The sequence below is a fragment of the Pieris brassicae genome, chromosome 8 (assembly GCF_905147105.1).
Source record: "Pieris brassicae chromosome 8, ilPieBrab1.1, whole genome shotgun sequence".
In the NCBI taxonomy this organism is placed as follows: Eukaryota; Metazoa; Arthropoda; class Insecta; order Lepidoptera; family Pieridae; genus Pieris; species Pieris brassicae.
In genome coordinates, this window is record NC_059672.1 from 13,496,011 (window position 1) to 13,511,814 (window position 15,804).

Sequence of the window (15,804 nt, forward strand, 5' to 3'; positions counted from 1 at the left end):
AAAGAGAAGAGAAATTCACTTATAGCCGTACGTATCTAAAAATATTCGAAAACAATCACCTTCAATAAGAACTTAAACATTCTACTGCCTTCTTGTATTTATGTTTATCATCAGGTTTTATAACCTTAAAAAACTGAGTTTTACAATTCGATGCGATTTTTACATTAATTTTTGTATACCTCCTCATAACTACTCAGTCTCAGGATCACGTTTGCCAATCTGAGAAAGGTTTTTTTTTGTATTGCGGTGAATATTTTCAATGTTATATCAAATGTTAAGCCATCAAACGCAATAAAAATCTACTAAAATTACTATAAGAGTTTTATTTAGTTGAAATGCTTACACAAACCAGTCAGGACCGTAGCAACTGGAGATCCCAGATGTCTGCCTATCCATTCGGAGAAAAGTCGTGAAAATTTAAATACATAAGATATAGACTAGTAGGTATAGTGTTTAAGATAATGTCAAAGTCCCCCTCAATAATATATACATCGGTAGGATGTTATTGGTTTAATAGCACGTATTCGTCACAGTAGTCTTATTAGAAGAGATAAGAATGACTCAATACTGATTAGGCGTATTTTGCAGTCGTTTACCTTACCACAATATTTAATTATAATAATAATGGAAATCTAAAGCGTGCCATATAAATCTGCCTAAACTTTTACGTATTAACCACAAGAACTTGTTGACGAAATTAATTTGGACAACAAGGCGGTTATTTATTTAGTCATGTTTCAGTAATGCTAATTTAAAGTATTAGCTAACATTCTGATAACAACAACATAGAAAGTACATTATTGCAGATACGTTTTAATGTGATGACATTATTGTTTATTGGCGACCAATGACCATAACTCGTTGCAGCTTAAATTAAAATTCGAATCAATTCATTCAAAGATTGGCCGGATGCCGCCATCTTGAAAGCACACATTGTATTCGCGCGCATAATTAAAAGTAATCGATATTAACACGCCGTTTTGGTGCGCAGAGTCACTTGTCTTTTATTTATTATATGCCCTATAGTTCATATACTATCCACTTCTTTCATATTGATTGACGTTGACAACTGCACGTAGTACAGGCGTGTGATATATGGAGTAAAAATGTAACTAGACTGCATTGGCTCTGGCTCTAATTAACTAAAGACCTCTATTGTAGTTCAGAACAGAATGGGAAGTAAATAAGAAATTGAATTTAGATTTTAAATACCTCTGGATATTGCACTCGTTGGTCACGTCTGGGCTGCCTATACTGGGTGATCCTAGGGATGACCAGTGGAGGCCTCCTTTCACGACTGTACACGTCACATTCTTCTGGCGTGATCCACTGAAACAATATATATGAGAAATTAAAATTAAAAAATACGCAATAGTTTTACGTTTAATTTTTTTAAACCTTGATAGGTACTTTGGGAAATAAACTAGGTACAGTTCTAGTAAACTAAGTTCTAGTAACACTAATAGGTTAGATATTATACTGGTCTGGCTGATTCTAGTAATAAGCGGTAATAGGCGGATATGGTAATTGTATGCGTTGTGCAGACGAACAGAGTGTTATTGATAGATGCACAGATGTACATCGCAAATTAACTTCCTCCTCGTGGTTCTCATGTTTCAGGCGCCACATTCCATAGACAAAAATACGTTTACGAGTTTACATCACTATGATTCTTTACGTAACAGTTAAAATACTTATTTAGTCAAAATTCAAGATTACTGTTAAAAAAATAATGGTGGTGAAACAGCTCTTAAAATCCCAAGGCTGATTAACTATAAATATTATCTATGATAAATGCATAACTGTATTTTTCACAATCTGTTCTATTGAACAGAACGACAGGACGTAAAATCCAGATGAATAATAATTTAATGAAAAATAATATGCATAATGTTTGAATGACCTAACGGCAATATGATTCTGTGGTTTCCGGATAAAGTGACGTCGTCTGCTTACTAAGTATCAGTTCCGGGTTTAATTTTGAGTGATATTACAATTAATAATATAATACTAATGCAATTTTTAAAATATTTATTATGCGACTACTATATACAAAAAGTATGCATTATGCAGTATTTCAAATCATTTTAGAAATTAAAAATCCTTGATATAATGTACACTCAAATTGTCACAAAGAGCATATGAAGCCATAAACCTCAATGGAGATCATTAAATTATATTTATGGCGACGAATATGTGGAAGTTACGACATAGAGTAGGTATTAACTATGATGAATGTAGCGTATATCAAACTTAAATATAAATAAGTCGTTAAAAAGTTCCGCTTAACATATCTATATAATATCCATGATAACATACTGATTTTCCTATTTATTTCACTTTATTAAAACTATAAACGGTATTCAAAATTACAAGGTTCTATGTGATGGTTGGGAATCATTTATGGCAACTCTACAAAGTAATATACTAATATTAATAACTATATTTGGACTTATAGAACAGTTTTTCAAACTAATTTAAAATAACTGATCACTAAAGAATGCACTTCTACGTATACGTAAACGTATGTACGTATAATAAGTGTCAAATATCAATAATTAGTAATATAATACCTGTAACTTTTTCTATTTTCAATATAGATTCATATAATTTAACAAAGACTGGGGGTGTATTCATTGATGTCAAGGAGATCAACTAAGCACACGAAGAGCTGTGCGTGACTCATTCATTTTCGTATGGGCGTGTCGCTAATAATTTTACGCTTCATGACCATAAACATTTATTGATATCGGGAAAATCCGTATGGAAAAACAATATGTCTGACTCCCAGAAAGTTGATTACGACAGTGTTCGTGTAGAAAATAAACAGTAGCAACAATGATTTGAGTCATTGATAAAAATCAGAAGAGTTGTTCGGTCTAATACCCGCAGCTGAGTTTCATTATCGGACCTCAAAGCAAAATCCAAAATACCATCCGTATCACCTCGACGTCCGTCGTTCCACAACTGAGCGTTTTCTAAGGCAGTTTTTGCCGCGCACCACCACTATGTGGAACCAGCTGCCCACTGAAGTATTTCCGAACCAATTCGACTTAGGGTCCTTCAAGAAAAGAGCGTACCAATTCTTGAAAGGCCGGCAACGCACTTGCGAGCCTTCTGGCAATGTGAGTGTCCATGGGCGGCGGTATCACTTAACATCAGATGAGCCTCTTGCCCGTTTGCCTGCAAGTATTACATTAAAAAAAACTATTTATTAATTTACTCCCTATACCGTTACCGTATTCAAAAACATACATACTTATAAAGAAGCAGTAACATAAGGTATTAGGCAACGGGCAGCATTATAGTTTACAGGCGATTTCTTCCAGGCAACCCTAGTATGGAAAATTAAAAAAAGAAATACCTACAGGGGTACAAGAAGTGCACAATTAATTAACCAAAAAGAACATAAAATAACATATATATATATTAGCAAATATGTAAAATCTAATCTTAGCTTTAATGAGTCACAATTACCTAATACTGATACTGATACTTAATGTATGTAGCTTATTACGAGACAGAAGATAAATTAATATTTTTAAAATATATTTAAGGACTGAGCTCGTCTGATACAAAAACGTAAGGATTTCAAAACTATCCTGTACTTTGAACAGTAGAGTGATAGAATTCAGTTTTATGAGTAGAGGTTTCAAGAATTACATTGTCAAGGGAACGCAAATCAAAATTACCGACAGAAAGGAACATAAATGAAAACATGAAAAATAACATTATAGAGAAGCTGTAAAATGTGCATCATGCGCCGCAATCGAATGGTTAGCCAATTGAGCTTTCTTCGAAACTCCGAAATATGTACGAAAGTCCAAATATGAATCTGATGCAAGCATTTTTTAAAAGCTCCAACTAACCAAACTGCAGTTCAGTTAAATCTGGATTACACACAGCGTAATCGAGAATAGTAACTAGAAGAGAATGGGCAAGATATTTTTTTGTAGAAATATAGCGTAACCTATTTTAGTGCGTAAAAAGAATATAAGAGAAGAAAAATATTGTCTTGACCTCAAAATTAAATTAAGGTTCAACCATTTATGCTATTCCCATGTCGTAGGGCGATATAAATTTCATGTTGATTTTAAAAATCATTGACAGTATCGAGTTGATACTCTTGTTTCTAAACTAAATAAAAGGCACAGCGGAAATAGCGGCTTCTCTTTTGGCGTTTGTGAATAGTAATAAATTTTAGGAACTAAAGATCCGAGACATCTCTCTTTAATTTCAGATGCAAGCTAAATATTATCTTTGTAAATATCAACAACTGTATGGACAATAGACAGGTTATGATAAAGATTTTACGAGATCGTCCGCCATCCTGTCTGTCAAACATGAATAAATCAAGATAACAAAAAGTCATAAACACAACAATACTGAACAAATGGTCGCCGCATCCGTCGATATTGTTTAGACATTCTACTTTAAGACATGTGAATTGCTTTTCACCGTGTCCATAGATCATTTTGTCACGATCTCACGAATGGTAGACCGAAGATTCTGGTAGAACAAAACTAAAAATCTTTTATAATTCTTCTATATAAAAAGCTCTTAACCATATCCTTTCGTTAGTTAATCGTGAATTGATCCTTGGCTCGTAAGGTTAGCGTTTTGTTTTGTAGTTGTACGGATCGGTTTCTGTGTCATTGTTATCTGGAATTTTTTTATATAGTTTTCTTTACTAGAGATTTCTGGAGTTGGTCGCTGTTAGCGACAAGGCCGTCCGTTGCCTTCTTAATTTGTGTTATCTGACTGTATCTGTACAAAATATGTAATACACCAAAGTTAATAAATAAAATAAAAATATTTGGGCACAAACGAGTATGCTTCGTAATGAAAAATTACTAACAGAGACTAAGCGTAGCGATTTCCTGAATCGTCAGAGTTGCGCCCCTAGGTATAACCAGACAGGGTTACTTTCTTGAGCATTTTATAAGCAAAGCATAGCATTTCATTTAGCATTGCATAAAACTATTCTTATGTTAGTCGTGAGTGGTAAATATAGAGAGCAAATAACATCCTCTATTATTTAAAGCCCATTTACGCAGGAACCGTACAATACAGTTTTTTAATTTAAATTCTAAACTAAACGTTTGACTATTCCATTAATGAAACCATTTAATCACCTTCCCTGAGGCTACAAATCACTACCTTGAAATGCTTTCAAGGGGAAAATAATTAGGTTATTAAGTGCAACGTGCTATAATGCGAGCCAGTTCTTACATTATAAGATTTGACGTATAGAATATGATAAAAAATAATTTGGTTGCTAATCATAATTTGGTATTTGTATGTTATTTTGACCTAGCTAATTGTGCGTTTCTTTTAATTACTCCATCATTGTATATGTACTACTTTAATTGTATGTACTATGTACCAATTTCATTTATTTAAGCTAATAAACAGTTATACTCAATATAATTTTTAGTACACTCAGTGTTAAAGAACTGTCTTATAAAGATAGTACTAAAGCTTTTTAGTCTAATTTGCACATACATACATACATTAGCTTAGAAGACTTAGCACGAACTGTGTTCTAATTCGTCAATTGACAATCTCGTCTTGGGCGCTGTCAATGTGTTAAAATCCATATAGATATAAGGGTTGAAGGTTTGTATATAATAGGAGGCAAACGGGCAGGAGGCTCACCTAATGTTAAGTGATATCGCCCATGGACACTTACATTGCCAGAAGGCTCGCAAGTGCGTTACCGGCCTTATCTCCTTATCTAATTAATAGCTTTTTTTAAATAAATAAATACACATATTTATTGACCCGTCCCATTCCGGAGGATACTCGTATCACACATAATATATACATCGCTTGAAATACTCCCCTAAACAGACAAACTAACTGCACTAAACGACGCTTTGAGGACATGCGAGGCTGGTCCATTTAAAGAGTCTTCAGGCATAAGATGTTGCAGCCATTGTGTGTTGTACTCTAGTTTATTTATTTTATCTTTGATCATTCCAATGTTTACCTATAAATGTTGTGCACACGTCACGTCACATGTGTCATTGATGGACCTGCATATATTGTGTTTCTGTATGTCGTGTGTTCGCTGTTAGTATTTGTATGTGTTTCGTTAGTGTGCCTTTTTTTTAATAAATAAATATTACACATGCATACCAGAAATGAATGCATACATCAAATAAAAAAAGGAATTTTATTAGCATCCATGATCACTTTGATAAGTACGTTTTCTTATCATTGTATAAACATTACGAAATTTAGTTTTCCGCAGTAAACTCACAGAAAATATTAGTATTCCTCAGTACTTCTAAGAATATGGTTCGTGTTGGTCTCAATTGAAAACATGAGTTTTTCCGCCAATGTCACGCGTGGCTGCTCGTTATGGCAATTTACATAGAAATCTATTTTCCATTATTTAACATGTGATACGGAACTAAGAGGCTTCCTGAAGGCGAACATTGACAGCGAAAGTTTATGAATTGAATTTTCAATTAAAGTTAAAGAAAATGCTTTTGACGCGACTAGATGTGGTTCCCTGACTTGCTGTTAGCGCATTATCAAAATATTTGGTACAGATAACGTTTACAAGTAAACTAATTTAGATGATTCAATTAATATAAATAAATGAAGATGCTGGTCCCCGAGATTCTTTAAAGATTCTTCTCTCTTCTATTCTTGAACTACTTAAGTTGTCGTTTTCAAACATGTTGTCTACGCCTTATCAAAATCTTTATCATAATTAACTTATAAATTACTCCTTTTGTTCCGTGCCAAGGTAAATCTTCTCTTCTTGATTTTTCTACACATTGGATATAAATGTTATTATATAAATATTAAATCACATGTCAATATTACTAAACGCTACAACTCGAAGTAATATAGAGGAACTCTTACTAATCACTTCTTTGCGGTTACTCTTATTATATAATAGCCTACTTAGTTAGCCAGGAGTCCTGAAAAAGTATGAATATTCTCGTCGTATCGTTTAATTTCTCCAGCCAGTTGGTCTTAATTTATCAAGTTTCATGCATTTGACCTCGGTGCCATCATGAATGAACCATTCACTTACGTTTAGCTCGAGCGAGATAGCCATTTAATGATATAGTGTATGAGGGAGACGGAATATGGGAATAATTAAAGGTAATTGAGAATTGGAAATGTGGCTTTCGAATCGTTAAATACAATTTATAGAATGGTTTGAAAGGAGAAAATATGAGGACTGTGTATGTACCAATAGCATACTTAGTTTAAATATGTAATTCTAGAACGAACCATTTTTACAACAGAATGAAACTAACTAATGCAGTAGAGAAGGTAGTACTTTTAACATTTTCGTTTTAATACCTGTTTCTGGAGATAGGCAAAGTAACGTAAAAAGCACTTTTGAATCATCAAGGAAGCAGGTAGGTCTAACGTAAAAACGCCCATGGGCGTCGGTATCACATAATATAAGATGAGCTCCTGTTATGAAAAGGCAGGGGCTAAGAGCAGTTTCTTCTAGACAAGTCAAACGAAAATTTGCTAGAGGGAGACATGTTAAATAATATACTTTTCCAAAATAAAGTTTTGAATTCTCCATAATGCATATTCCCGACGTGATTAAAATGTAAAATATATGTCAAATTTCAACGTATTTGATTTTTTTTTCAAACATAAAATTTAGTACAGCTATTTAGTGTACTATTGGCGCTAAAATTACTCAGTCATCACTACACATTCTACATCGAGCTGCCGTAATTAAGTAAAATTTTACCTGTGACACATACATGGCGACCCTTCGCAACATTATACAGAACACTGACATTAGAAAAATCTAATCTATTGATTTCTTTTGTATTGTATTACCTATCTATGTGGCGCAACATTGCATTTGAACTTTTGTCTCATAATTAATTCCACCTTCAATTACTAATACAAACAATAATTAAATAGTATACTTGGAAGTTAAGCATACAGCTAAAACACGCAGACTACTGTAGGTACTTATTTTGGCACGAATTTTTTATGAATTTTCTTGACATTTTATCGTCATTTACAAAACGATTTTTTTTAAATTTGTTTAAGACTGTTCCGAAATTTGTAGTTAAAATTAAAGAAACGTTGTTACAGTTACGTTTTAGCTTCACTCTTCGACTATTACAAGATAATAATATTTACCTAAAATTTCTCACATTTAATTAACAAACAGATAACGGTGTTCCGTAATATCGTGACTCAACGTTCTGGTCTATAGTCTATGATTGTTTACGTACGCGGTGCAACAACCCATATTTCGCTGACCTTACAACTACTAATACTTGTCGATTCAATTTGTAGTCTTTATTTTATTCTACTATATGTAGTAGACTTCAGATTGAGGCCTCCATAGTAAGTCAAAGACCTGTGAGAGGGCAGCTTCGCTTCCACTTCACTCTTCGCTCAAAAATTAACGAAAGTTTTTGATATCTACCTAATTATATTTGCAATCAAAACTTAACACGCGGAAGTTAAGATAACTAGTTTATGTTAATTAAATGTCATTGTTTTTTTCTCAAGGTAGACAAGATATTGCAAATATTTACTATTTTTTTGATCTAATGGAATATGTATTCTAATAATGTACAATTTGCTGCATTGAATGGATTTATTTCTTAACCGTAAAATTTCAGAAAATATGTTAGAAAAGATGTAAGGATAAAATTCAATCAGTTTAAACAAAATAACTTTAGGTACCTATAAGTATTATTAACATAGCTTTCAACTATTCACTATTTTATTACTCGATTACTTATCGAAAAAAAGTTATTTCACGGAACAACGATTCGAGTTTTAATAGTAACATCGATCATAGGTTGGTAAAAGAAGACAGGAAGTTCTATTTTTATTAAACAAGCATATGACGGCCGTCTTAAGATAATATTTATGAATACGCCTATAGATTTACTATATTTTCAAGTAATAAATTTTTTACGATATATTTCAATCTTTCTTTCAATGTTAAACCAAATATGAAATACTTGGTTGTACAATTATGTATAAAACAAATTATGTTTCTATATCGGGTATTTAGGTGGACTGCATGTTCCTTATAAACTTCTAATATACTATTTAAGACAATATTGTAAATAACACAATAATAACCATATGGGCTTATGATTCTCCTGATTGCCTGCTTAAATAAAGAAACTATTACTATAAAATTACAATAACTAAAGTCGATTCGAGACTTTTAAGAGAGTCTTCTTCGAGATCTTGTCACACAATGCAAGATTTACAGGTAGTTCTGGAAAAAAAAATCAGTCGTATTTTCCAATAAATTATTTATTTTAAACCAAGTATAGATTCTTTTATTATATTATAGTGTTTATTGTGTGATGATAATGCCAATTGTCCTCTCCTATCTATATCTCCTCTTGGAGATGGATGGGATTGGAGATAATTAATTTAAATATCTACAATAATGGCAAAATCGTTTTTTTATACATAACTAAATTTAATCAAAGCGTCTTTAAACCGAAGCATTTTCTACGTACGGTGTATTGTATGCTGTAGTCTATACATAGATAATTGAGTGCAACATAGCGAACTCAATAGTATGGCGTAATAATGGACCAATAAAAATAACCTACTTTCGTTAGTTAATGTTTATTTTTACGATGTAAGCAATGGTTTGGTATTGGTGGTCTCAGAGCGTGAAGAGTTGTTGATTTATTACAATTTATTTTTAAATATCTTTTATTTCTTTTTAGAAACAGATAATCAAAATAAAACCTACTCTGTATGTGCTCTATACTTGATAATAAATAAAATAAAAAAACAAGCTACGTTTAAAAACAACAGACTTTTAGAGGGATTAAATTATTATTATAGTAGAAAGTTACTAAGTGAATTATTACTGAAGTATTATCGCAAGATAGTTCGAAAAATATCAATAGTTGTTTTTCTTTAGTCTATTTCTGCAAACCATTTTCAGGTATTTTATGTATTTACAGCAGAAATAACATTAAAAGCATTGTATACGGTGCGAGCATAGTTCATCTACACTTCTTAGTACTAATGACTTATTAACATTTTAAGTGCGTACAATCAAAGCACTAAGTAATGTATGGTCAGGTGTAAAGTTATTCAATGAGCAAGCAGTCCCTTAAAAGGACTAGCTTAAGTCACGTCGCACTGTCTAACGAGTAAGCATCGTATGTAAAGATAAACATTGTGTCGCATAGGTACTTGTATAATATAGTCAAGAGAATTCAATTTTAGAACCTTTTCCAGATTTACTATACCGTTCTCGGTTGAATTATGTGTGGACAGTTTCACCTATAGTGTAAGATCATGTTAGAGTAAAAAGTAAAAACACAAATGTAAAGCATACAAAAAAGTACGACATAATGGAACCGATATTCTTCTTTTGTTGAAGATACTTTTTGGCTGACAATGAGAACTTGACAGAGTTTGGCTCAAAGGCCTTGTTTTTGCTTGAGAGTTCTATAGACAAACTGTAATCAAGAATAATTGAAATTTAGTATAAAACACAATCATAAATTATTTGCTCATTATCATCAAACATGCATTTCCAGAAATTTATTGCAAAAAAACTGTATTTCACTGAATCATTAGCACATGTGCTTAACAAATGATAGGGCTGTTACAAATATATTATTTCAAAATATGTTGATAAATAATAGATTTATAATGGTACGTAGGAATAACGTACCTACTAACGATATTATACTAATGGTGAAAGATTTTTTGAAATCGGTAAATTTTATAATTCGTTACAAATACAAAACTTTATTCTTTTATCTTCTTTATCATATTACTATAATTTAATATAAAGAAAAGTTTATTTACACTTCTGCGACAATACTACTTTAATGCTTATATTTATATATTCAAAAATTTTGTATTTGTGTTTTATTTATACCTACTTTGTTATTTTCATCGCATTTAAAACTTTACTTTAAAGATGGATTATACTGCTATCTATCTAGTGGCGAAATATAAAGTAATATTTATTGCATATTCACGATTTTATTTATCTAAAGCCTAAGAGGACACCATAGGTCACCAGTGAGACAAAATATTTGTATTATGTTATCGGACGTCGATAAATTTTAATTAAAATAATAGTTTTTATTGAGATAAAAGTGCACGTATGCTTCGAAGATAAGACAGCATTCCCATATTTGGAGAGTATGATAATAAAAAATATTTATTGTTCCCATTGAATAATTTTACATAAAAACCACAGGTTATTTTATAGTATTAAAAAATCTTATTGAGAGTAATCTTTATAAAACATGGATTTAAAACGAGAAGATCCTTTATTTGTGTAAAATTCCTATCACGTGACACAAAACGGTCACAAGTTAGTGGAATCTTCAAGGACATAGTATGATCAAAAAAAAGAAATATAATTTAAGAAAAAAAAAAATAGTACGCAATAGAGACTTATGCGACGCCATCTTACCTAGATTTGAATTTGAATTTTAAAGCCATATTTTTAACCGAATGAAATGTGTTCTATAGTCACTAATAAATAATCTTAAATGTTTTAAATATCTTAGCCTTGCCAACCATTATTAACCATATTATCGGGTTATAAGTTAAAATTTAAATCTTTTTACTTCAGAGACAAAACACGTCGTAAGTGAATCAATCACAATGACGTCAAATAAAACTTACATTATTCTCTAGGATCAAGTGAGTCAATTATCATAAAAATAATTTAATGACACATCAATAAAGTGAGATAAGCTAAGTGATTCGGCCATGTGCTTACAAAAATATTTATTATGAATGTTGTCTCTTTTCTGATATTAATTGTAACTTGCTATTTTATCCGTAACTTTTGTATCAAAGGGTAAGATTAAGTAGACAGTAGGTATGCGCTTAATAAGACTCGGGAGTCATACTTGGTGATATTCAGAAAAACCCGGTATGCCAAAAACGTAAACGTTGTTTTTTTTTACTCTGTTCCTGTACGATTCCTAGGTCATTGGGCAACTTTAAATAATAGAGGATTTAATGTTTACTCTATCGCATACAACAATAGAATATAAGCGAAATCATGAAATGTTAATTGCTATGTAACGAATGAATGCAATGTACCAGTCAAAAAGTGTATCTATGTCTACTCTCGGGGCGTAACTCCGACGATTTAGGAAATCGCCACGCTTATAAAACTAGGAAAGCCTGAGTGGGTAAAATGTACAGCCTTGACTCATACAGTTCCTATGTCTCTTTCACTATTAAATAAATAGTCTTTATAGTTTTACCAATGCTTCATCTTAAACCCAAAAGTTCATTACCAACATAGCACATACATTTACTTATATATATTACATAAACTTAATTATATTTCGATAAAATTATTTTTTGTCTAGTAAATTAAATTAGAATAATTCGATGTAAAAGCAAATATGAAACATGACAGTAAACGAACAAGTTTCAGGCGGACAAAAACTAATTTAATTTGTGAGTAATCAAGCGTAAACTTACTTCAGTTTTTTTCATGAAATTGTTAACTTTTACTTAAAAGGTTATTTTGTGTATCTACTGAATTACATCATACGATTTATTAGAGATCAATAAATGTATTAGAGCCTTATAAATTGTAAACTTTAAAAAAAAAAAAGGGGCAAACGGTCAGGCTCATCTGAAGTGACATTAAAGGTTCACGTGCATTGTGTCCCTTTTAAGAATTGGTACGCTTTTGTCTTGAAGAAATCTAATACGCTAAGATAGAAAATAGCACGGTGTGTTACCATGATTACAATGTGTTTTTTTTTAATTTATAGTCTCTTTTTGTTATGTAGTTACAGGCAAACACAGTACACATAAATTTAATGAATAAAACCGAATTTATTTGCTAAATTAATATTACCTTTATATGTAAATTGCAAGTAAAAAAATATAGTAAAACCAGAAGAAATTAGTTAAACAAATGAAGGCTTTAAACACCATCTCTGTCAACTTACTTGTTACTTTTTGTTGTACATGCCATAATATTTAACGATTTTGCAATAAAACCATACACAGATTGAATTATGTGTGAATATACCATACACTAGTCAGTTATTTTAAAAACTATTCATCTTTTAATTATCTGTGCTACTGCCAGATGAAATATTGAATTGAGATTTAATTGTAATCATTAAATGTTAGCTTTGATACGTGTTTTATTAGGCACTAAAAAGTGCAAAAAAATTACTTTTAAAAAGTAAAGTATGTTATAATTAATAATTATATATTTACGATGTCACATTTCACCGAATAAAAAATACCTGTTCTTAACGATTGTGTAAAAAACTCTAGGAACTGTACGGAGCCATTATTAACAAACATTAACTGCCATTTCTAATCAACATTACAAATTGCTTTAAATGGTCGTCGCTCACCTAATCAATGTTTTATTTATACGTAACCAACAGTTGTTTTTTGTTGTAAATAATTGTACTTAATCGGTCAGGCCATGCTTCAGCACGATATCTTTCTTTTATCAGTACACGATTCTTAGAGAATAATATGAAATTCTATTTTTTTAATATATCCTTAAAGGGATGAAAGGACTGGAACTGTCTATTCAGCTCTGTGATCTATGTGAAAATAATATTTTTATATGTGTAAAGTTCAAGTTACGGATCGTTCATTTTGGTTTTACTTCCGGGTTTTTAGCTGAAATATACGTATTTAAACAATTACCAAAAACAATTTGTACCTCTAAAAAAATCAATTTAAAAAACAATAATTCATTTCCATATTACATCGCAACGATAAAAATGATTTAAAACTCGAAAACAGAGTAATTGACCCAAAAACTATTCATCTTTTTCATTATCTGTGGTACTGCCAGATGAAATATTGAAGTTTTCGGTAGTTAACCTCGAAATCATCAAGATTTAAGTAATTATTTTAGGCAAAGCTTGATAATGGCTTTTAATTATCCATTGTTTTTGTTTTATCTTTGGTATATAGGAAGCGTTTAGATTTTTTTCCTAAATTATATTTTAGTCGGAAGTGATTCGTCAGTTTTTTAGGATCTCACCTACCTTACCTAGAATAAAAAATAATAAAAGTGAAAAATAATGTTCTGTTTTGCATATGCGTACGTATTTATCGTTTAATTTCAGTATTTAACTGAATTCGAAACTAGATTGATTAATAAAAATTTCTGATAATAAAAGCGGAATAACCCTCGACCCTGTTAAAGTAAAAAACAGAAAGAGATATGTACTAAGCATGATTATAGTAGTAAATCAAAATGTTGTTTTATTACTCTTTAAATCTAAATAAATTAAATTACATATTGTTTAATACCAAAACTATATAAATTGGCGTTGCTTGTACATTGCAACATGTACAACGGTGCGAGTGACAAATAACAAATGCCGATGTTAAACATTATATGAAAAAGTTCATAAATTTTTAATTGGAGTACCTATAACGTGAATAACACGTTCGCAATAATAAATAGCATTGAAATAAATTTTTACACGAATGTACCAATTTGGCAGATGTTATGTGTGCCTAATGAACCAGAAACTAATTGGTTTGAACTAAAAATTTCATAATCTGGAAAGAAATCCGGTGTTTTGCATTATCCGCTTAAATAAGGACAAAGAATACAAAAAGCGAAATTGTATTATCAATTACACAATTAAAGTTAAATCGAAGAATTGCCAAAACAAAGAAATTTTATTACAGCTTTCTACTGAAGCCTATTCATTCAAATTTAACTAAATATATTTGTAAAAACCACGTTTATCTTAATCACAACAAAAACCCACAATTCAAGGTAATTTGTAAAATGATTCTGCGAACTCAATGGTCTTAACTTCATTCAAACTTTCTATTATCGCTATCTCACTTCTCATTGGAGAACTATAGACTATTGCCATCTCTTAAAACAGGGTCACATTGCTTCACAGGTAAAACAATAGACTGTTATCGGAACTTTTGCTGTTTACATAATCTCGGAAATGTTAACGATGCCCTATTGTTATGATAAATGCATTTAATAAGAAAAAGTCCGGTACACCAAAGAATATGCTGTCAGCTGTCATTTGTATTACAGATGAACAATTTCATTATTTTAATAGTCGTTTTTTTATTATAATATTAGTTATATGTTACAATATTGTTTTATAAAATCATTTGATAATTTAATTCTGGGAATTTTCTTAGTACGTTCCACTACAATATAGCAACTAATTAATTTTGCAATATAACAAACAAAAGCGGCCAACAATTTTGAGTGTATCGAGACAATTGTATTCCAATTTGTCTATAGATATTTTTGCCTGCAGAAACCACATTGTCGGCATATCTCAATACTATTCATACTACATATATTGTTATTATAATTGTGCCTTATAACCTCGATACGAGTATGGTGATCGTATTTCATTAGAATATTAATTTGGTACGCCAATGGGTCTGCATGATGATTGAACCGGACGCTTATGTCAACTTTATAGCAACTACTTTGATACTAAGATTACTACTTTTCATACAACACAAAGTTAATATTACTACTATGTATCTTTATTAAATAAACTAAAACACTTGCCCTTGCACATGCCTAACACATCAGCAAGATTGGGAAAAAAAGTTGCCCACTCAGCGATTTCCATGTTTGCTTTTACATAATATTTTATATATAGATATATCCTTAGATAGAGTTAATACGAAAACACAGACACCATCTGGTGAGCCATATTTTCTGGAAATTGTTCTATATGTAATTAATAATTTATTGACTCATAATATTTAGATTGTGTAAATAATATTTTGTTAGCAACGTAAATTTTTATCCATATAGATCATCAAACAGCGCTG

General features: G+C 31.0%; 1 protein-coding gene across 3 annotated transcripts in view; it reads right to left on the reverse strand.

Moving 5' to 3' along the window:
• Positions 1–15,804, reverse strand: part of LOC123713667 — a 64,536-nt gene that overhangs the window by 12,066 nt on the left and 36,666 nt on the right. For all 3 annotated transcript variants that reach the window (XM_045667459.1, XM_045667457.1, XM_045667458.1), the window contains exon 2: positions 1,213–1,329. In XM_045667459.1, coding sequence (XP_045523415.1) covers positions 1,213–1,329 — 117 coding nt within the window. The remainder of the gene's footprint in view (positions 1–1,212; positions 1,330–15,804) is intronic.